The sequence below is a fragment of the Ceratotherium simum genome, chromosome 2 (genome assembly GCF_057802395.1).
Source record: "Ceratotherium simum simum isolate JZ-2026a chromosome 2, ASM5780239v1, whole genome shotgun sequence".
NCBI lineage: Eukaryota > Metazoa > Chordata > Mammalia > Perissodactyla > Rhinocerotidae > Ceratotherium > Ceratotherium simum.
The window spans coordinates 69,775,793-69,799,052 of record NC_141901.1 but is presented as its reverse complement, the minus strand read 5'-3'; the positions used below and the strand labels follow the sequence as shown (position 1 = coordinate 69,799,052).

Sequence of the window (23,260 nt, the reverse complement as noted above, 5' to 3'; positions counted from 1 at the left end):
CTCATTATCCGAGCTCACGGCTTGAAAGTTCTTTTACTATCTCAGCCCCCAAAATAAAATATTCCTCAAGTGTTTGCTGTTCTTCTAACATGGGAAAATCCAGGGTGAGCCTAGAAATTAATTACTCTTACTTTAGCTGAGCATAACACACACACTCTTGGTATCTTGCGTTTAGCAGCTAACAGGGAAACCCGCCTTTGATTTAAACCCGCAAGTTAGATAATTTTTCCCCCACTCTAGTTTCTAGGTGTGTATGGTTGCCGGTACACCTCATCAGGCTGTGCCATTTCAGTCCTGGGAGACTCTCTTGGAAGCTGAATGTTGGTGCTCTGATACTTATTTTAGAGTTGTGGGTAACAACAGAAAAAGGCTCACTCAACTGCTTCAAAGAGCGTGTTCATGGAATCATCGTTCCAGACTGGGGCGTGCTGTTTGCGGCAGGGTAAATGATTAATTTATAAAGCTTGATAATAGCTACCAGATAGTAATTACCTTTGTTGAAAAGAATTCAGTTTGAATGACTCTAAAATACCATGTTTGTTTCTCTTTCCAAATAAGAAAGGTATTTATTCACTTGTTGATTTTACCAACTGGTTACAGGCACAGAGGAAGGTTGGGCCTTAAAGACATGACCGAATGTTCTGGGTTGCCTAAATCACAGCCCTTGGAGCTCTCCTCTAGAAGCTGAGAGAAACTGCACCTCCTCCCTGACTTCCCATAGATGCTGATGTTTCTAGCCGGGTCTGCTATTGTGTAAATGCAGGGAGCAGCTGTCCTGCCTGCGCCTGGCTGCTTTGACCTCGGGCTGTTAATGTTATTTGATGATCTTCTGTAGTCCCTCATCACTACCAGACTCGCAGCACAGCGGCTGTCTGGGGAACGGATATGTGGATGGCCCATCACAGCCTGAAGAATTATGAACCATCTGAGAGGTGGCACAGGGCTGGAAACTGCTTTAAAATTACATGTCATTTGCAAAATCAATCTGAAGGCTTCAATATGCCCGCATTCTCTTTACTATGTTAAATTTGAATAATGAGAGTCCTTCCTTAGCTGACTGGCTTTCAGTATGTTCTGCAACATTTTTTAACCACAGATATTTAAAACAGGGTGAGGAGTGTTTTTTCTGTCTCTGTTGTTCGGCTTCCTGTCTTGTGAACTGACTGGTGACAAAACACGTGCTGGACGGGATGATTGGTGGGGCTGCCCCATGTTAGGGTTGGACAAAGGAGGTTTGGGGTGAGGGGCCAGAATCACAAGCAGGGACAGTCTGTTGCAAGTAGAAAGACTGCCAGCCTTTGTTTATATTTGCGTAAGACACATAGAATGTCTCAAAGTCTCGACCATCTCTGCCTCTACTTACCTCTCCAGTGTCCTCTCCCATCTTGCCCTCTCCTACTCGTCTTTCAAGACTCCATTGTCAGGATCTCCCCCAGCACAGCTGACCATGACCTTGGTAGCCCCACCATACCTGGTATACACACCAACTATTATCACCTATCATATGGAATTGCAATTGTCTGTTTGAAATTAGAACAAAGTTTTGATGGTTTAAAGTAGTAATGGTATGGCAGAGACTCAGGATTACCCAAATGCCACCCCCGCCAAGAAAAAACCTCCCACTTCTTCCCACAACCTTCCAAGGGAGATATTAACATAAAGGATGCTAATAAATGGAAAATATTGATTCCTTATTAGATCTCTGGTGAACTGGGCAGAAGTGCAGGACCCCTTTCCTCCTCTAAGTCCAGACCCAATCAGGATCTTAGCACACGCCAAGTTGGAAGGGCAGGGGAGGAGCAACGTGCCGCCCAGTCAGCCTACTGTGCCAGCCACGTGGGCGCATAGTCAAACCCGCACCTACAGCCTATAAGTAAGGGGGGAGTGACTTGTCTGCCAGCAAAGGTGACCCACTCATCCTGGGTCCTGGAGTCTGACCGTGACACTGAGGAGGTGCTGGGGGCATGGGAGGGGCAGGGAGCCCCCTTCCCAGGAGGTCTGCAGTTCCCAAGCCCTGAGCCCTGCCTGTCTTAGTTCCTTGAGGGCAGGGACTTGGTTTTGTTCATCTTTATGTCCTCCAGTAACAGTCCCTGCACTTGAAGACTGTTATTTTGATTTCTAAATTAGTAGGGAATGCAGAATGTCTGAAACATATTTCACTTTGGGACAATGTACCTTTGGAACATATGGTATCAATACTGTATTTCACTGAATTATTGTACCATATCCCCTCTCCTGGAATGAGCCTGTCGGTACCAAGTATTAAATGGTGTTCTCTGCATTGTGTATTGGGAAACTTACAACACTGGGTTTGTGTAATGGGAAGATACATACTCAGTGTTGGTAAAAGGCGTGTCAATGCATATTAATGGAACAGTCGTCTGAGCAGAAATTTCAAATATTCCACATTCACTATGAAATTGGATAAACATGATTATAGATTGCAAGATGTTCCTGTCCAGCAGAATTCCTGAGATTCTTTATTTTGTATATTTTAAACCTTATTCCAAAACACCGTTTTCACACTTGTTATGAGCAGTATTTGGTACATATCACCTATGTTGCATTTACCCCTGAAGATCAGAGTCCCCTAAATATAAGAAAAAAAGAAAAAGGGAGAGGGAGAAGGAAGAAGGGATGGAAACTTAGAGAAAGAAGTACAGCCCTGGGGCACTTAGATAAACCAGGAATGTCAAGGGGAAAAGATTGAGTTGTCCTGGTGAAGTTAGGCCAAGAAGCAAAAATGACAGACTCTAGGAGAAGAGAGTGAGAAGCACAAAGAGGGGAGAAAACGGAGAGCAATCTGTATCAGCGTTTTAGAATGTTCTCCCTACCTAACCTGTTAACACAAGTATTATAGGAGCAGCTTCCTAGCTGATTTGAGTTGTTGATGTTGTTGCCAAAGGAGAGCGGTGCAGTGATGCTGGGGAGGTTCATTTTCACCTGGTTCCATTTTACATCAGCATCTTCAGGGATGTGGGGACCGTGTTTTCAGCCCATTGGCCAGGCTCTCATGTGCCGCCTGGGTTTTGGCAGATGTTCATCATGGGCTACTCGGTGGCGGCGGGAGCCACGGGAAGACTCCTCTTCGGCTACGACAGCTTTGGCAACGTGTGTGGCAAGAAGAACTCCCCAGTAGAAGGAGCCCCTCTCTCAGGGCAGGACATGACCCTAAAAAAGTAAGTGTTCAAGTAAGTCCCCAACCTGTTAAGAGGGGCTGTATTTCAAAACTTTGTATAAATTAGTCGTTTTGAGCCTGGCAACTGTTTTCCTATTCAAAACTCCATCAGCAGGGGCCGGCCCCGTGGCACAGCAATTAAGTGCCCACACTCCGCTACTGGTGGCCTGGGTTTGGATCCCAGGCGCGCACTGACGCACCGCTTCTCCGGCCATGCTGAGGCGGCGTCCCACATACAGCAACTAGAAGGATGTGCAACTATGACATACAACTATCTACTGGGGCTTTGGGGAGGAAAAGGGAAAAAAAAAGGAGGAGGACTGGCAGTAGATGTTAGCTCAGGGCTGGTCTTCCTCAGCAAAAAGAGGAGGATTAACATGGATGTTAGCTCAGGACTGATCTTCCTCACAAAAAAAAAAAAAAAAAAACTCCATCAGCCCATCTCGTAAAAAGGGAGGCGTATGTGTGGTAGTAAGGACACAGGTTTTAGAATCAGCCAGTCCTAAGTTCCAGTTCAGCCTCTGCTGCTTTTCAGCAGTGTGACCTTGGGCAGCGTACTTGAACCTCTATGAGCCAAGTTTTCAACTTTTTAAACTGGTTATTGCATCCACCTCACGAGGTTGTTTTAATGATCCGCTGAGACACTGCACGAGCTAAGGCTTAATAAATGTTAGTTGTTACTGTTATTCATAATGTGTCAAATCGTGTTACCAATTGTATGTTACCAACTGTCCACCATCCACAGTATTGTTTCTGTGAGGAAATACATGAATACCCCTGGGAGTGCTGGGGACTGTCTCACTTCCTCCTCAGTCTACACTCTCAGTTCTGGCACTGTAGTGTTGCGTTCCCCCACCCCCCACCCTTGACTTCAACACAGAAACAGGAAGGGGAGAGAAGAGACAGAAATCCCCTGAGGGGAGAGAAATCCCTGGCTATGATTTTCTATGATGGAGACTGCCTTGTAATAACTTTTGAGACTTGATAATCAAAAGCAGCTCCTAGGAGAGAAATCTTAAGGGTCTAAATAGGTCCTGAGTATAGGTTTGGAGTCACCAAATACAAATACAAATACAAATTCAGACCAGGCCTTTTCTACCCTTGAGTGTTGCTCCTGAGGAGAGCGGCGTGGCATTGCTGGACATGGATTGCCCCAGGGGAATTTCCCTCTGCACATGTGGGTGTCACTGACAGAGAAGACAAGAGGAGGAAGGGGCTGCCCAGATGCACCCATGTTCCTGTTTCACATTGTATTCATAATGCAAGGCTGAGAAATAGTCATCCTCTTTAAAATAAAAAACTATCTATTTTATTATTCTCAATACCCAAAAGGTAGAAGCAACCAAGTGTCCATCAGCAGGTGAATAAACAAAATGTGTATACATATAATGGAATATTATTCAGCCTTAAAAAGGAATGAAGTTCTGATACATGCTACAACATGGATGAATCTTGAGGATATTATGCTAAGTGAAATAAGCCAGTCACAAAAAGAAATATTTTATGATTCCTTTTATATGAGGTACCTAGAGTAGTCGAATTCATAGTGACAGAAAGTAGAATGGTGGGTGCCAGAGGCTGGGGTGGGGCGGGGGGGAGCGAGTTATAGTTTAATGGGGACAGAGTTTCAGTTTTGCAAGATGAAAAGAGTTCTGTGGATGGGTGGTGGTAATGGTTTCACAAGAATATGAATGTACTTAATGCCACTGAACTGTACACTCGAAATGGTTAAGATGGTGAAATTTTATGTGTATTTTACCATATTTTTTTAAATTTTAGATAAAAAGAATAAAGTATATATTTTTCATTCACCCAAGAAATCTCTTCCCCCATCTCCTGTCACACCATTCCCTTTTCTCCCATCCCCTGTTGGAAGGAAAATAAGCTTCTGGGACCCCTTCTCCTTGTCCCTCCCTAGAGGACTTTTCCTCTATAGGGCTTTTCCTCTGGCATTCCTCTGATTTCAGCAACCTGGGTAAGTGTTGGGCATGGGTCAGGGAGCTGCCACTGCCAGCCCCACACGTGACCTGTTAATGGCAACGGCCAGTTTTCTCCTTGTGCCCCAGCTACCCAGTGGGCAGCAGGAAGGGTTTCATGAGTTTTCTGGCTCTGGGAGGTGGGGCAGGGGCAGACCTTTAATTCACAGCCTCGGCCCCCTCCTTTCCGCTTCTCACTTCCCCAGGTTCAGCTAGTCTCTGAAGTATAGTTGAATGCTCTTGGATGCAAAAATGCTTTCTGTGGACTTTATTGAGCCGTTTATGCGCTGGCCTGGTATAGCAATCCATGGGCTGTTTATTCAATCCCTTCCCTTCCTCAGTGGCTTCCTCAGATAACTCCCTGGTGTTATCTCCCAGAAAATGCTGAATCTGGAAAAGGAAAGTTTTGTTAACATTTGAGTATGGTCCCTCAGCTGCATAACTCCATAGATGACCCCAGGAGGCGTAATACATATTAAATCATGCTGAAGCATTTGATGATAAAAGTTTGCCTTAATTATCCCCACGTTTGATAGCATGTGGGTATTTTTTAAGGCCCATAGTGAAACCCAAGGAGTGGAAATGCTCTAAGACATTCTTCTGTTTGGTCCGTCTCCTAGATACGTGTTCTTTTTGAATTCCTGCAACCTGGAAGCCAACGAAGGGAGGCTCAGTTCCACTGTCCTCTGCGTATCCAGCTGTCCTGAAAAGCAGCTTGATACCCTGGAGGAGGTTCAGCTCTTTGCAAACAGCAGTGGTAGGCACCGAGGGATGGGCTCGCTCTTCCCCCTGAGGCTGGGAGCTGCGGTGGGGTAACCTGTGCAGACCTACATCAGAGAACTTACCCTGACACTGCTTTCTCTGCAAAGGTGGGAATCGTCCTTCCTTGTGGGTGCTGCTTCTTGTGTGGAAAAGGCCACAAACATTTTCTCTTGAACTTGTTCAATTTCATTCTGGTTTATCTGGAATTTATCTGAAACCCTAGCTGTTCTCTGCTCACTGGGAATGGTCTTCCATAGAGAGCACAGAGTAGATGACAGACATTTAGGGACCACAGGCAGGGTCAGACAGAGGTCAGAGAGCTTTGCGCTGGGCCCATCCAGTCCTAGAGAGGCGCCCGCAGGCTTCGGGTTGAATTGCCGACAAGTATGTTCTTTCATTAAAATGTTGGATACTTTCACTGACCAGACCAGTGGGATAGTCATAAGTGGTACCAAACATTTGTGTAACTGAAGCACCTTGCTCTGAGCCTGCTTTTCAGATTTATGTTATAAGGATTAAACAACTGAAGGAAAGGAAAAGAAATTCAAGGCAACCTACTGCAAATTTTATCTGCTTGTGAGATGGTGTGCCAGATTTTTAAAAATTATTTGCAAGGCTGGGTTAAAAATATCAAGCGTATCCAATTAATCATCTTCAAATAACCTTCAGATCATTTTAGTACCAATCATATAGCTTTTAGTTTTGAATTTGGAGTTTTGGAGGGAGAATAAGAGAGGACCTAACTTGGCCTCAGATGGTATGCTTATTCTTTTGTGTTTAGGTCACCCCTAGGCCTGTTTTCCAAATCCAAGTGATTTATTCTGTCTCCTCAGTTTGGTAAAATGACTATGATGTCCTTACTGGCTCTTCTAAAAAGATGAGCACAATATGGGAAGATGGTACAGTCTGTGTGTCTTCTGCTTCCAGGGTCCTTCCTGTGTGTTTATAGCTTGAATTCCTTCAACTACACCCAGAAGCCAAATGCAGACTCATTGTGCCCCAGGCTACCAGTTCCTCCAAGGTAAAAGCTTCCATACTTTTTCCTTATCCATCAACAAAGGTTATTGGGTGCTTGGTGTGTGTCAGTTACTCTTCTAGGTATTGTGCGAAGCACAAAGGAGATATTGGGTAGAGCCCCTGCCTGCAGGGAGCTTACCATCTACAGGAGGCCAGGGATAAACGAGGAGGGACTCTTGGCAATATACGTAATGGAGAGTGGGTTAGGAACCAGGATAAATAAGGAGAAAACAAACAATGAAGATACACATAGTCTTCAAATGACAATACTAGAGCTAGCAAAAGTAATATATGAATTATTACCAAATGAGTGGTTTTATAAAGTAGTTGGTGTGTGTTTTTTCTACTCCAACTATTTATTACAAAGTAGAAGTCATTTACTTTTGCTTTCTATTGCAACCAGACATTATTAGTTTTTATAGATTTGTCCATAAAAAACAGACCTAGGAGGGCAAGGCCAAGTGGTTACCACACCTCTCTTCTCAATGAGAACAGCAAACAGGTCCTTCTTAAGAATACCACTCAGTGAGCCCCTTTCAGGGTCTTATTCATCCCTATCAACTAGGGTAGTACCTGGCACATTGGAGGCACCTTATAAATATCTGTAGAATAAGGCAGTAATGGTGAAGCAGTGGTTGGCTCACGTTTGCGCCACTGAGAAGACTAAGGGGAAAAATACAATTAATAATCATTGCCACTGCAGGATGCTGAGATGTACTGAAGGAGGACTTGGATTTATTTAGCATTGCCATTCTTGTGAAAATTCTAAGTATGTTTACCATGAATGAGACCGCTGTGTAAAATCCCTGAGAAATAATGATAATTTAAGTAGAACAAGGCGTTGTGCCAACTGTCTAATACACTGTTTATCAAACTCTTGGTTGGGACACAAAGTAAGAAATTTATTACATCATAATCCCTGTATACACACACCTTCATACATACTTACGTATATGAAACAGAAATAGAAGTCTCACAAAACAAGACTGCCCCTTACTGCATGTGATTCATACTAATAGTCCTATTCTATTACACTTTTTTAAAAAAGTAATTTATTTCATAATTTTCTAATAGGTTGCAAGTGTAGCTTGAAAAATATTGAACTAGCAGGTACATAAAAAAAAAGGAGTAGGTTTTAACTGAATAGGAGGAAGAATATAGTTAACTATCCTTGTGGTATTCTTTTCTAAAATCAATACTTTGTGTTATAAGTAATTGAAAGAGGAGAGAATTATTTGCCAAGGAGAGTACCATTCTATTTTTCTATAATTTTTTTTGCTGGAAAAGATTCACTCTGAGCTAACATCTGTCTTTTTTTTTCTCCCCAAAGCCCCAGTACATAGTTGTATATTCTAGTTGTAAGTCCTTCTAGTTCTTCTATGTGAGCCACCACCACAGCATGGCTACTGACAGACGGGTGGTGTGGTTCCACGCCCAGGAACCAAACCCAGGCTGCTAAAGCAGAGCACGCCAAACGTTAACTGCTAGGCCATCAGGGCTGGCTTTCTATGATATTTTTTTAATTTTGGTTTTTGTCAGATAGCATAAACTTGTCTCAATGAAACATAACTGAACCTGGGAAAAAAAACTACAATATTTTAGTAGGTTGAAAGAAAATTATTTAACACTTAAAAAGAAAGATTATTTTTTAACTTTATACCCTTTGACCAACATCTTCCCATTTCCCCCTCACCACCACCCTCCACCCTGGGCCACCACCATTCTGTTCTCTGCTTCTATGAGATTGACTATTTTAGATTCCACTTGTAAGTGAGATCATGCAGTATTAGCCTTTTGAGAAGGATTTTTTAAAGAACACTATTTCTAACTGTGCCTACAGAAGGAATTGAAAGAGAATGGAACTTTCAAGGTTGTAATCTAACCAGAGCTGATAAACTCTCCTCTTACTATAAATGGACGGCAACTGTAATTCCATGGGAAGCTTATATCCTGCCACTGCTGATGATACTAGCGAACTTTTATTGAGTTTTTGATACTTGCCAGGCACTTTTCTAAGCTCTTGACGTGTATTCTCTTATTTGGACCTCACCTAACCTCTGTGTTGTAGACATTGTTTTCATCCCTATTTTACAGCTGAGAAAACTGATGCAGAGACAGGTTAGGTCCTACAACCAGCAAGGGGAAGAGCTGGAATTCAAAACCAAACAGCGTCCATATTTGTTTATGTGATTCAAAACAAGCAGTCAAGGCTTCATTTGGTTTTAATGTACCTGGAAAATAGCCTCTGTAGGCTCACATCAAGCTGGAGGAAAAGTCCCACACCATGGGTCCTAGGGTCACCATCTTTCCTACCTCTCAACCAGTCCTAGTCCTTTTACTCCTTAAATGCAGAGCTTTCCAGTACTAACTTTTCAAGTGAAGACGAAACTGCTGATTGACTGGCCTTTCTTGGACAGAGTTAAGGAGATAGAAATAGGCTTGAGGGCTCCATTTCTTTCTCCTGCACAAGCATTTGTTTGTCTTAAGAGGGAAATGATCATATTTATCCTGGAAGAGCAGTGCCAAGAGCGAAAAGCTTGAAAACATGAGAAGTGTGGCTACAGGGCCAAAGAACATTTTCTAAATACCTCTTTTTGACCAAACCAGTTGTTGCTTCTTCCTCGGTTGATCACGTGAGGTATAACATACCCTTTTAGAGCAGTGGCTGAATATCAAGAAGGTTTGTGTACCTAGGAATGAGCTTTTAGGAGAAGTAAAAAAAAATACTGCAGAAGATAACAAGCAAGCATATCTTTTCCCCTTTGGTGTTCAATGTACTATTGTCTTTTGAGTCCCCCATGTATTTAATGTCTAAAAGGCTTGGAGTTTTCCCTCCAGTAAATTCTAGTTCCAGCCTCCCACACAGGTGCCCATGCATGTCACTGCATTGTCTGCTTGGATGAATTCCATCTACAGGGTCATCTAAATATACAGTCAGCTCTCCAGATTACTTCCTGCACATTTGAGTGGCTTTGCTGTGGGGAGAGGAAAAGCAGAAGTGGGGAAGAAACCACAGTCTGTGGCCAAAAGACACATCCTCCGCCCCAGCTAATGGCATACTTGTTGGACAGCTGGTCAACCACCCACCAGCGGCGACCCACACTTTATGTGCCTCTCTGTGTCACTTTCAGGGCTAAGACGGGTCATTCTTTACCAGCACAGGGTTATTAAATGCCTAAAAAGCACCATATTTGACAACTTAAGTTTGTCAAAATTAAGGTCTTATGAAGAATTGTGTTTGAAGAAAAACAAAATAACGTTAAATCCATATCTGACCTTATTTTTCAGAAACACTAAATGAAAGTTCAGAAACCATTAGCTTTCAAAACAGTTCAGATTCATTGGTGTTAAGACTGTTTAGTAATAGAAAAGAAAAATTCGAGGTTTAAAAATTGGAAAGCAGGTGGTAAGATTACTACTCTGCAGTTGTTAAGAAAATTAACTGGAAAACTAAAAATGATGAGAACTTATTTAGGTGGCAGGGAATGAGATTAATATACTAAAATCTGTATAATTCATATATATATATATATATATATATATTTTTTTTTTTTTTTTTTTTTTTGGTGATGGAGATCAGCCCTGAGCTAACATCTGTGCTAATCCTCCTCTTTTTGCTGAGGAAGACCGGCTCTGAGCTAACATCTATTGCCAATCCTCCTCCTTTTTTTCTTCCCCAAAGCCCCAGTAGATAGTTGTATGTCATAGTTGCCCATCCTTCTAGTTGCTGTATGTGGGACGTGGCCTCAGCAAGGCCGGAGAAGCGGTGCATCGGTGCGCGCCCGGGACCAAACCCGGTCTGCCAGTAGTGGAGCGCGCGCACTTAACCACTAAGCCACGGGGCCGGCCCGCATTCATATATTTTTAAAAAGACTCCTTTTACCACAGCAAGAAAAAATACGTACAAAAACACAAAAGCACCTAGAAATAGATTTAACAAGAAATGTACAAGAACCACAGAGAGAAAACTTGAATGTGTTCCTGAGGTACAGACAAAACTTGAACAAATGGAAAGACAGACTGTGTTCTTGATAGTACCACTCAACATCACAAAGATGTCGTTTCTCCAAAAGTAGAGCTATTGATTTATCATGATTGCAATAAAAATAGAATTTTTTCAGTAACTAGATAAGCTGATGTGACAGTTTATAAAGAAAATTTAAAGGAAAAAAAAACAAGAATGGCCAAGAAAAATCTGAAAAGGAAAAACAACTAAGGGAACTAGCCCTTCCAGTTTTTAAAACATTTGATAAAGTTTAATAATTAAAATACTGTGGTACTAGTTCATGTGTAGAAAGATCAGTGGAACAGATTAGATAATCCAGGAGTAGACCCAAATGCTTACAGGAATTTAGTACATGATAAACGTGGCATCTGAAATCAGTGACAAAAAGATGGACTATCAACAAGTGGTGTTGGGACAACTGGGTAGGCATAGGGGGAAGGCTGGATCCATACCTCGTGGCTTATATGAATAAGTTCCAAATGGGTTAAAGATTTTAATGTATAAAGTGAAACCATAAAGTACTAGAAGCCGTGGGAGAATTATTTTATAACCTGAAAGTAAGGAAGGCTTCTAACTATGACTTAAATCTCAGAAGACATAAAATAAAAAATTGATAAATTTGGCTGCATTAAAAACAAACATTTCTGCATGACAAAAACACTAGAAGCAAAATTAACAGGTAAATAAGTTGCAGTTCCTATAAAAAAGAGATTAATTTCTCTAATTTATAAAAGGTCTTACTAATCAACTTTTGATAGACCAATACCTCAATATAAAAATGAGATAATAATATGAATAGATGCATTAAAGAAAAGCATAATGTTTTTAAAACATACTAAAATAGGCTAGACATCCCTCATGGTAGGAGAAATTCTGTTAAGACTCTAATGTTTTCACCTCATAGACTGGCAACATCTAAAGGTTTGATAATGCGCTGTATTGGCAAGGGTGTGGGGAAAGAAGCACTTTCATGCATTGTGGAGGCAGGGTCCACGGGAGGGCAATTCATCAATATTCGTCGGTGATGAATGTGCATACCTTTTAATCAAGCATTTCTGCTTCTAGAAATTTAATCTACAGGCATACTTTTACCGGTGTGAAATGACATTTGTGCAAGGTTACTCACTGCAGTGCTTGTAACAGCAAAAGATGGAAAACAGTCTAAATGACCATCAATAGAGGGCTGCTTAAATTATGGTATATCATTTAATGTAATACTATCTAGCTCTTTTTTTTTAATAAGAAACTAGCAAGCTAGGAATAGCTGAGAACTTCCTCGTCTAATAAAGGGCATCTATGAGAAATCTACAGTTAATATTATACTTAATGGTGAACTATTGAATGCTTCCCACCTAAGATTAGAAACAGGGCAAGGATATCTGCTCTTACCACTTTCACTCAGTGTTGTAACAGAGGTCCTGGGAATTGCAATAAAGTAAGGAAAAGAAATAGAAGGGAAGAAGTGAAACCTTCTTTATTTACAGATGACCTAAGATACAAGGTTAAATTGTATTTCTATATACTAGCAGCAAACAATTAGGACATAATATTTTAACTCCATCTTCAGAAGCATCAAAACATATAGAATACTTAGGAATAAATTTAACGAAAGACATGGAAGACCTCAACTGAAAACTTCAGGCCGTTGCTGAGAGCAATTAAAGAATACCTAAATAAATAGAGAAATATACCTTATTCATGAATTGGAAGTTTTTAATATTGTTAAGATGTCACATCTCCCTAAATTGTTCTATAGATTCAAAACAGTCTTCCCAATGAATTTTGTAGAAATTGACAAGTTTATTCTAAAAATATAAATCAAAAGCTAAAGGCTTGGAGCCACAAAAAAATCTTAAAGAAGAACAACAAAGAACTCATACCACCTGATTCAAGAGTTATTATAAAGTTAGAGTGATTAGGAGAGTGTGGTGTTGGAATGAGGATAGACAAATAGATAAATGGGTCAGAAGAGAGCCCAGAAATAGAACTACATGTACATGGTCATGATTTTTTTTTTTTTTTTTGAGGAAGATCAGCCCTGAGCTAACATCCATGCTAATCCCCCTCTTTTTGCTGAGGAAGACCGGCCCTGAGCTAACATCTATTGCCAATCCTCCTCCTTTTTTTTTTTTCCCCCCCAAAGCCCCAGTGGATAGTTGTATGTCATAGTTGCACATCCTTCTAGTTGCTGTATGTGGGACGCAGCCTCAGCATGGCTGGAGAAGTGGTGCGTCGGTGCACACCCGGGATCCGAACCCAGGCCGCCAGTAGCGGAGCGCGAGCACTTAACTGCTAAGCCACGGGGCCAGCCCCTGGTCAATGATTTTTAATGAAAGTAGCAAGGCAATTTCAGGAGGAAAAGGAGTCTTTTCAATAAATGGTGCTGAAATAAGTGGAAAGACATTGGGGAAAAAATGACTTTTGGTCATTTTTATATGAGGACTCTTACCTCATATCACACACAAAAATTAATTTGAGATGTATCTTAGACCTAAACATAAGAGCTAAAATGATAAAGCTTCTACAAGAATATCTTTGCCGCCTTGAATGGCAAAGATTTCTTTGAGAGGACACGAAAAGCACTATACATAAAATAAGAAGTGATACGGTAGACTTTGTCAAAATTAAAAACTTCCATTCATCTAAAGATACCATTAAGAAAATGAAAAAAAACAACAGACTTGGAGAAAATATTCATAATACATATCTATGACAAATACTTAAATCCAGACTATGTAAAGAATTTCTTTAAATCAGGATCTATAATCTTTTTCTGTAAGGGCCAGATCGTAAATATTTTAGGCTTTGCGGACCACAGAATCTCAGTAGCAACTACTTAACTCTGCCAGTGTAGTGCAAAAGCAGCTAGAAAATACATAAACAAATGGACTGTGCTGTGTCCAATAAAGCTACACGTACAAAAACAGGTGGGCCGAATTTGGCTGACCCCTACTTTAATCAATAACGAAAAGCGCAATAAAACTGGGCAAAAGGCTTGGACAGACATTTCTCAAAAGAAGATATACAAACAACCAATTGGTACATGAAAAGATGCTTAACATCGTCAGCCATCAGGAAAGTGCAAATAAAACCACAGTGAGGTATCACTACACACCAACCAGAAGGGCTACCATTTTAAAAATTAGCAATACCAGAGCTGGTGAGGATATTGAACAACGAGAACTCACATACATTGCTAGTGGGAGTATAAATGGTGCAGCTGCTTCGGAAAAAGTTTGGTGTTTCTTATAAAGCTAAGCAAACACTTACCATAGGACCTAACAATTCCACTCGCAGGTATTTACTCAAAATAAATGAAAATGTACCTCCATAACAAGATTTGTATACAAATGTTGATAGCATCTTGTGTTTAATAGTCCAAAACTGGTAACAACTCCAATGGCAATTGACAGGAGACTAGATAAACAAGTGGTGGTATATTCATGCAGTGGAATACTACTCAGCAATGAAAAGAAATGATCTGCTGATACACGCCAACAGCTCAGTGAAAGAAGCTTGACACGAGAGTACATACTGTGTGATTCCATTTAAGTGACGTATGCAAGAGTCCAACTAATTTATAGTTGTAGAAGTCAGATCAGAAGTGCCTTAAAAGGGTTGGAGAGTGATTGGAAGGAGGCATGAGGGAACTTTTTGGGGTGATATAGATGTTCTATACCTTGAAACGGGTGGTGGTTACATGGAGACATATATATTTGTCAAAAGTCATTAATTGTATGTTCAACGTGTTTACATACGTTTCACTGTATGTAAATTTTACCTCAGTAAAATTAGAAATCCCGTACATTCTGAAATGAACAGACCTGCAAGATGTGTTAAGTTAAAAAAGCAAATGATAGAGCAGTATGCAGTGTACTACCTTTTGCATAAAAAGGAAATATCGGTGTGACTTATGTGTTTATATACATATAAGTGTATATATGTATGTATAGGTTATACAAGCAAATATATATATGTGTATATTTTTGGCTATACAAATATATGTATTTACTTGTATAACCATTACATCAAACAAACATGACCTTTAGGGTATAGTCAGAAAGCAAGTTTATTTTTGTCTGTCTCTTTAAATTTATTCAGTGGGACTAGTTTTTTCCATGAAACCCTTGTCATCTGACTCAGGAGTAGCATCCCTCACCCTCTTCCCCTTGAGGACAGGGATGGATTCACATGACCATTCTCTCTCTCAAAAAAAAACAACTGAGAATTGCTCTTCTACATGATTCTACGCATGTGTCAGCTCCCGTACAGAGTGAACTTGACTATATCCAAATAAACAATAAAATCAACCAAAGCTGAGATCTCAGGATAGAATGTAGACTACGACAGATGAATGTAACTGTAGTACAGATGTAGAACATAATCTCACTGAAGGGAGCAGAGAGAACAGGAGCTGACCTAAGTTACTCTGGAAAACAGCTTTTTAACTGGACACTGTAAGCTAAAGATGAGAAATAAGGTAAAACTAAGAAACTGTCACAGACCAAAGGAGACATGACAACTAAATGTAACGTGGGATCCTGGATGGGGTCCTGGAACAGAAAAAGGACATCAGTGGGAAATGGGGAAATCCAAACAAAGGCTGTAGTTTAGTTAATGGTGTAGTACACATGTTAATTTCTTAGTTTTCACCAGTGTGCCGTGGTTATGTAAGGTGGGAACCTTAGGGGAAGGGGAGTGAAAAGTACATAAGAACTCTCTGTAATACCTCTGCAGTTTTTCTGTAACTCAAAAATTATTCCAAAATTAAAAGTTTATTTTTTAGAGTATTCTAATCTCCAATTCCCAACTCTTTTATACTCTCAGTATGGGTGAGGAGTTTAAGAATAACCTAACCAGTTCTCTCCCACCTCATGTTTGGTATAAGCCCCGCATGGTGGGTTCTGGCATCTTGTTTTGGAATATAATTTTTATTATCTTTGAGCCTCAGCTGCAAACTTGCATTTAAATTTTCTGTTACATTCACATGTGCTAAAAAATGTCTCTAGAATGATATACAAGAAAGCAAACAATGGTGGCCTGTGAGGAAATGTACTTTGGTGGCTCAAGGAGATGAAAGGGCAATTTCTCACAGTTTATTCTATTGTACCTTTGGAATTTGAGGCGTGTGAATGTGTTACACTTTCAAATTTTTTAATTAAAAAAAACCAACTGCTCAGTTGTATTACTTTTCTTTTGAATCACTATTCAGTGACTCAGGAGCTATTTCTGTAGTGTTGTGACTTCCTGAGCAGGAGTCTTCCATATGTTCTATGTTGTGCTTCATTGGAGGTTTTGGAAGTCATTTTTTCTTCGTGGAAATGTAATATTGATTGCATTTGGGGGTCTCCCTTATTTCATCTTCACACATTTCACAAAATACTTGTGACTGCCTAATAGTTTAGCAATCCATCAGATAATTTGGGTTGGGATTATTTCCACTGTTTGCGGCCAATGGAAGGAAAGAAAAGTAGAACCCTGTGAAGATGTTTGTGGCCTCATTAAGAGCCATTAAGGTGGGGGCCAGCCCCATGGCGCAAGTGGTTAAGTGCGCGCGCTCCGCTGCGGTGGCCCGGGGTTCGCCGGTTCAGATCCCGGGTGCGCACTGATGCACCCCTTGTTAAGCCATGCTGTGGCGGCGTCCCATATAAAGTAGAGGAAGATGGTCACGGATGTTAGCCAAGGGCCAGTCTTCCTCAGCAAAAAAGAGGAGGATTGGCATCAGATGTTACCTCAGGGCTGGTCTTCCTCACACACACACAAAAAAGTATAAAAAAAAAAAAAGAGTCATTAAGGTGAACATTCCTGGGCATTCTTACATTTCAGGAAGGGACTCAAAAAAGGTTAGCTTTCTCATCTATGCGAGGCAGTTATCAACCACTGCTTCATTCATCACTCATTTATTAAGCACTCACTCTGTTTGTCGCAGGCCTTTCAAGCCTTATACGTTTTCCTAAGAAGGACTGAATAAAGTTGGTAGTTTCATTAATACGGCTTCTGATTGACCCAGTCCATGTCTCTAACACTTCCTTAACGTGATTCTTGTGTTGGAATTGGTAGTTTGTGTCAAAGAAGGACCAAGACATGACAGTCAAAAGTGTCACTCTCAAATTTAGGCTTCTTGTTTCTATGGGACCCCATAATCGGTTTCCCATCCAGAACATCAGCTAGTCGCTGTCGCAGAGTACGGTTGCCTGGCTTTGTAAGATGTACCGTGCTTTGCAAACAGGATACTAAACCCCTTTTTATTACTACAGATCTTATGCTTTCTTGGATGTTGAGAATTTTAAATAATTTGTTATAAAAAATATTTGTGTATTGAAATATAATTAAATTATAAATAAATAATAATTTTAAATAATTTAAGTAATTAAATAAATGTCTTCGCCATTTATTCTTTTATTTTTAGCAAGTCTTTTCCCTTGTTTAACCGATGCGTCCCTCAAACGCCTGAGTGCTACTCCCTGTTTGCATCTGTTTTGATAAATGATGTCGACGCCCTTCATCGAATTCTAAGTGGAATAATGTCAGGAAGAGACACAATCCTTGGCCTGTGCATCCTCGCATTAGGTAACCCTCAGTTAATTTTATTTTAGTGTCTATTTGTGCCAAAGTTTCTAGCATTTATGTCTGTTGTACAGTGAAGTTAGCCTCTTGACTTAAATATAAAACTTCACTTTGTATATTTTCTTTATAGATACTTTCAATGTTTCAGGTTCAAGTGGGGGAGGGGCAATAAGATGGGGAGAAGACCTGCTGGCTCTCTGCCAAGAGACCTCACTGGGTGGGGGTCACCTTAATATAGTGACCGTGTTCCAGTGCCTGGTATTCAGCTCTGCATAGGTTGGATATGCAAAGCAGATCACCAGTTTGTGAATTGGCCATCAAAAGTACAACTGTCAGGGGGACCAGAAATGTACGTTTTCTGGCCAGTGTGCCCTCTTCTTCTAGGCATGCTGGATCAGAAGGCTGCTTGGTGAGCAAGGGAAGGAGGTGTGTGCATCCACATTAAATAGCATCAGACAGCAATGGCCTGATGTGTCCAGCTCCTCCAAGGAACGTGCCTGCTTTGGGTTATAGGCAGGTCAAGGCCTTGGGCTGGAACATGCATCTTCCGGGCATTTCTGGAAGCGGCTATCCACTCTTGACCCTTGACTTCCCATTTTCTGTGTTTCTGCTTGATGAAGCCCTTTAAGAGTCCCTTTCTCTTTGAACAAGTTAGCATACTGTGTTGCGTTAGACAGTAGTAATGGCCTGTTATCCACCCCCTTCCCCAGTGGCTGCCTCCCTACCTCTTGGTTGAAAGAAACTCTTTGGTCAGCCATTAACATAATTTTGCCAGTTTACAAATTGTTTTCCATAATTTCATTACCAGCAAGTTACTAATTCCTGAATGCTTGGGAATGCTTAACTAGTGACCAGTATGTAACTTCCAGACTTCTTATGACCTAAATGTGCCAGGCAGTGTGCTTACTCTTAACTCATTAAAACCTCATCAGAATCTCATCACCATTTGTAGGAGAGGAAACTGAGGCTTAGAGAGGGTAAGTGCCTTGGCCAAGGTCACACATGTAGCAAAGTAGGTGGCAGAGCTGAGACCCAACCCAGATCTGTCTGATTCTCAAATCATGTTCTTAACCACTACACCGAAGTATCTGTCTGTAATCCTGATTTTGTGTTTAGAAAAAAATAATATAGTATTTATAGATTCATAAAATACTTGGAATAAATCCGTAAGCTTAAAAGCCCACATATTAGAAAATAATATGCAGATTTTTTACACATACAACTTACCCTATAATTAGAATCTTAAATTTTTCATTTTTAAAGGCATTAATCTTTCATATTTAATACTAATATCTGAGAACATTTAAAGTTAGGACTTTGCATAAGCCCAGTATGAAGTCAAAAGAGTTTTAAGCGTGGTAAAAAAAATTTAGAGGCCGGCCTGGTGGCGTAGCGGTTAAGTTCATGCATTCCACTTCAGCGGCCGGAGTTCACAGGTTTAGATCCTGGGCGTGGACCTACTTAACTGCTCATCAAGCTGTGCTGAGGTGGCGTCCCACATAGAAGAACTAAAAGGACCTACAACTAGGATATACAACTATGTACTGGGGCTTTGGGGAGAAAAAAAGAGGAAGATTGGCAACAGATGTTAGCGCAGGGTCAATCTTCCTCAAAAAACAAAATTTTAATGGTTCATTTGGATTTAAAAGAAAAAAAGATGTGAGTATTTGAGAATAATATCTGCTTTTAAAAAAATTTTTTTTAATTTAAAAAGAATGCTAGCACTTTCAGAGACTGGCTTTCTATAGCCGACTGAATTGGTATATGCTTCAGAGAGTGCCCTGGGTGTGTCTTGGTGTTTTTGTTTGGTGTTTGGTGGATGTCCCGAGATATTGAGAGACTGAAGCAAATCCTCAGCCCTCCCTCTTCTGGAGGCTTTAGTGACTGCAGTCCCATCATTGCCCTCCCATCTTGGTTGCTGTTGGGTTTATATGTTTTGCTTAATTTTTCAGCCTTGTCTCTGGCCATGATGTTCACCTTCCGATTCATCACCACCCTTCTGGTTCACATTTTAATTTCGTTGGTTATTGTAGGATTGTTGTGTAAGTATTTCTACTTGATTGATTTCTTTTTCATTAAATGAAAAGCCTTTCCATTAAGTGTAGAACTTAAAAGTTGGCATTTTTGAGCTAAATGGGGTCTTAGACAGTCTCTCATCCAACCCTGTCATTTTACGTATGAGAAGACTCAGGCCCAGAGAGGACAAAGGGAGTTGCTTAAGTCTCATAGATAATTGCAAAATTAATGCCCAATCTATTGTCTCTTCTACTTTATGCCGCCTCTGAGATGAGCCTGCCAGTTGAGTGATCCTGGTATCCATAACATTGAAAGAGAATTCCAGTGCCTGTTGGAAGCATTTTAAAGGATTTCTTCTGAACTTTGACATCACCCGTTGGCATGTGGGTGCCCATGACTGTCGTGCAAAGGCTCTACCCGGTCTGAAGAGCCACAGGCCCTGAGCTGGGGCAGGGCCCGGGGAGCCTCTCCTGTGCCCACTGTTCCCTTTGCATTGCTGGATTGTGGGTCCATCCAGGGGTTGTCGGAAAAGGGGTCCGATGGGCAGGGGCATGCAGGAAACTCAAGGCAGCAGCTATTTACCAACTGGTATGGGGTATTTTAATTTTTAATAATTGGTATGACCACAGTGTTTGATTCCCCTGGATAATCAGCTCTGCCCTCAGCAACTGGTAGCCCTGCAGTGTCCAGGTACACAGCATACCTGTGCTGGAAGATGGGCACCATGGCTGGTGAGGGATGCTTTCCCCATCTACTGCTAGTAAAGATGACTGTGACCTTCCTACAGTCACTGTGGATATGGCATAGGTGGCATTTAGTACCTAAATGGAGAGCATTTGCAATGTCAAGGTATCTGTCCAATGTTGTGGGTGCCCAGCCAACCGGAGTTGTCGCCACAGAGCTCACTTGGAAATTTTAGACTTTGAACTCTAATGTTGTCCCTCTCACCATGCTGTTGGTACAATTTCCTCCCAGCTCACACCCAGACCCAAGCTGTGGGATAGACTGACAGGACACACCTGTGTTCTGGGGTCACCTCCCTGCGTCTCCCAAAGACAAGTGGCCGCCACAGGTCTGGCGGGTCCTTGGAGAGCTGCCCTCTCCCTGCCCAGCTCCTTCAGAGGGCCAGTCTTTGCCCATAAAGCTCTGGGATTTGGGCCCCACTGCCTGAGCAGGGCACCCACTGTGTGGTTCCCCGTGCGGGGGTGGGGTTGTTCCCTTGTGCCATGTGTGCTGAGCCCCGCTGGTGTTTTGCTTTCCAGTTGTCTGCAGTGTCTTATGGTGGCTGTATTACGACTATACCTATGACCTCAGCATAGAATTGGACACAGAGAGGGAAAATATGAAGTGTTTGCTGGGGTTTGCCATTGTATCTACAGTCATCACGGTAAGAAACAAGTAGCCAGCCAGAACTTTTGGATTTTAACCAAAAACAACTAGAATTTGTTTTTCTCTCACCTCCGAAAGTGTGGTGAATGTATGTACATATTTAGTGCCTTCTTTTTATTTGAGACACCTACATAGGAGTAAGTTAAAACCTTCAAAAAATAAGAAAAAGTTCTTACTTCTTTCCAAGTCATTTCTGCCATCTCTAAGAGGTTGATTCGTTACTCTTGAATGCAGTATTTTCACCGTCAAGGGCGCCCTAAGGTGGACGCTCTAAAGTGGAGGGCAGACTTACCACGGTTCCTGTTTCCTGTCTGTGAGGAGAGGCCCCTGTCCAGCCAGAGACGCTCTGCTCTCTCCAGGCTGTGACAGATCCCACTGCCCTTGAGCACAGAGAGCCCTTTGTTTCCAAACCTGCTGGCCACTGTGTTATTTTGGTTTTCAGAGAACCTGCCGCCTCCTCGGTGAACTCCCTAGTTGAAAACAGGCAGACACAGAATGTTGAGGCAGCAGATACTGGTTGTTGGGGGAGGGCAGTTGGCAACTGAAAATCTTTCAGGTCACACCCCAGGTGGTATTAGAAGGCTAGAACCACAAGGCCCTGGAGAGGGTCTGGAAATTATTTCGGGGGACCCATGGTCATCCTTGCTACTGCGTTGCTTACTGTTTTATGGAGGAGCAACAGCCGGGGGTCTCCATAAGCCCATTAAGTCTTGCAGCGAATGCAGACTCTCTCACCAACTCAATTCTCTCTTCTAAGGAAGTCCTTCAGTTCCCATGTTTGGTACAGTGTTTACGTATTCTCCTTTCTAGTGAGGTTCCAGGTTTGTGTTCTTCACATAAACTGCATCTCAAGGAGCAAGTGTACGGCAAAGCAAAGCTCCTGATTTGCCCTGCCTCAGGCGGGGTCCAGGACCATAGCTGAGCTGGGGCCTGTGACGGAGGCTGGAGAAGAAAGGACCCGCCTGCACCCCAGGGCATGGCTGTTGGGAATGGGGGTTGGGGAGCAGGGCTCAGAGCCGGGGAGAGAGCCGCTTCTCCCTGAGCCCTCCACAGGGCTTTCTTTATCTTCACACACTGAACCATTAATGGCCACCCAGATGCCAGGGTCAGGGGTGAATTTTCCTCCTCACTGAGTGTAAGGTTAGGGAAAGGGAGGCTGTGAGAGCAGACAGAGGCTGTTTTCACCTGTGTTGGTGAGGACTGTGCAGTGGCTGCTACAGAGGGTAGAACTGAACCACAGGTCACACACCATTCATTTGGCACATGTGTCACTGCCACTTACTGATTTCCTACCAAGTGCTGGTTGCTGGATGAGCTTATCCTTGTAAGGGCCCTAGATTCTTTATCGTCATCACCATTTACTGAGCCCCTATTCTGCACAGAGCCCTGCACTAAGCAATAGAGCTAGCAAGACACAACACATAGATAGCACATGCCCCATGATAAGACGGATTACAAAGCAAGCAATGCCATAACGTGGTCCACAGGGAAAGATTCCGGCCTTTGCAGTCTTTGGGCCTATATTCAAATCCATGCCCCACCACCCACTTGTGACCTTGGAGAAATGACTTCCCCTCTTAGGCCTGGATCTCCTCATCTGTCAGATGGAAACACCACTGCAAGGTTGCCCAGGGGTATGGACTTCCCCTTCCCTAGGGGGCATCCACCGTGGAAGCTCGGCATTCCCACCAGAGAGCCGCCCCCAATGCTCCCTGGCTGGACCCCTGAGTCTGGGGAAGCTGGGCTGGCTCCAGAGCAAGAGGAGGGCCTTGCCCGCGAAAACCACTGCCAACCTGCTTCTTCCCTCTCCACCCCGGTCTCGGCTCCCACAGACCCTGCGCAAAGTGAGGGAAGGACGACAGGGAGGGAAAACCAGGGTGTGTCCCCTAGTCAGGCACCACTCCCTGCCCAGCGCCGGTCTCCAAGGGGAAAGAGGAATTATCAGCTGCCCCTCTTTTCCCTTACTCCCCCTTTCCTACCCCACTTTCCCAGAGAGGGGAAAGAAAGGAGAAAACTAACATTAGCAGGAGAGGAATAGAAGCAGGAGGAGGGTCACCTCCCTCAGCCCTCAGCCCTTCTTACTCACCTGGGAGCCCCCATCTCACTCATCTTCCCGCACGCCCTCCCCTCGTGTTGGAGCCCAGCAGAGACCCTGAGAGGCTCACCTGGTGGTCTGGATCCTGGGGAGAGCCTATCTGCTGCCAGGACCACTTGGGTAGGGATTTGTCTTCTGTCTCCTGAGTTCTTAGCACCTGCCTTACAAATAAACTTGAAAATGTTGTTTTCAACAGGAAAGATGGGGCTACCTGTGACTATTATTTACATAGTTTCAATATAACCGCTAGCAGC

The 23,260-nt window shown here is 42.4% G+C and overlaps 1 protein-coding gene across 5 annotated transcripts in view; it reads left to right on the top strand.

The window, feature by feature from the left end:
* The window catches only part of SLC44A3 (solute carrier family 44 member 3), a 74,743-nt gene that overhangs the window by 1,041 nt on the left and 50,442 nt on the right, over positions 1-23,260 (top strand). For 3 of the 5 annotated variants that reach the window (XM_087447074.1, XM_087447086.1, XM_087447071.1), the window contains exons 3-9: positions 241-442; positions 3,037-3,179; positions 5,775-5,911; positions 6,844-6,937; positions 17,349-17,509; positions 19,459-19,548; positions 20,785-20,909. In XM_087447074.1, the coding sequence (XP_087303200.1) occupies positions 254-442; positions 3,037-3,179; positions 5,775-5,911; positions 6,844-6,937; positions 17,349-17,509; positions 19,459-19,548; positions 20,785-20,909 (939 nt within the window). In that variant the 5' untranslated portion in view covers positions 241-253. The remainder of the gene's footprint in view (positions 1-240; positions 443-3,036; positions 3,180-5,774; positions 5,912-6,843; positions 6,938-17,348; positions 17,510-19,458; positions 19,549-20,784; positions 20,910-23,260) is intronic. The other 2 variants (XM_087447083.1, XM_087447079.1) reach the window with 1 other exon arrangement.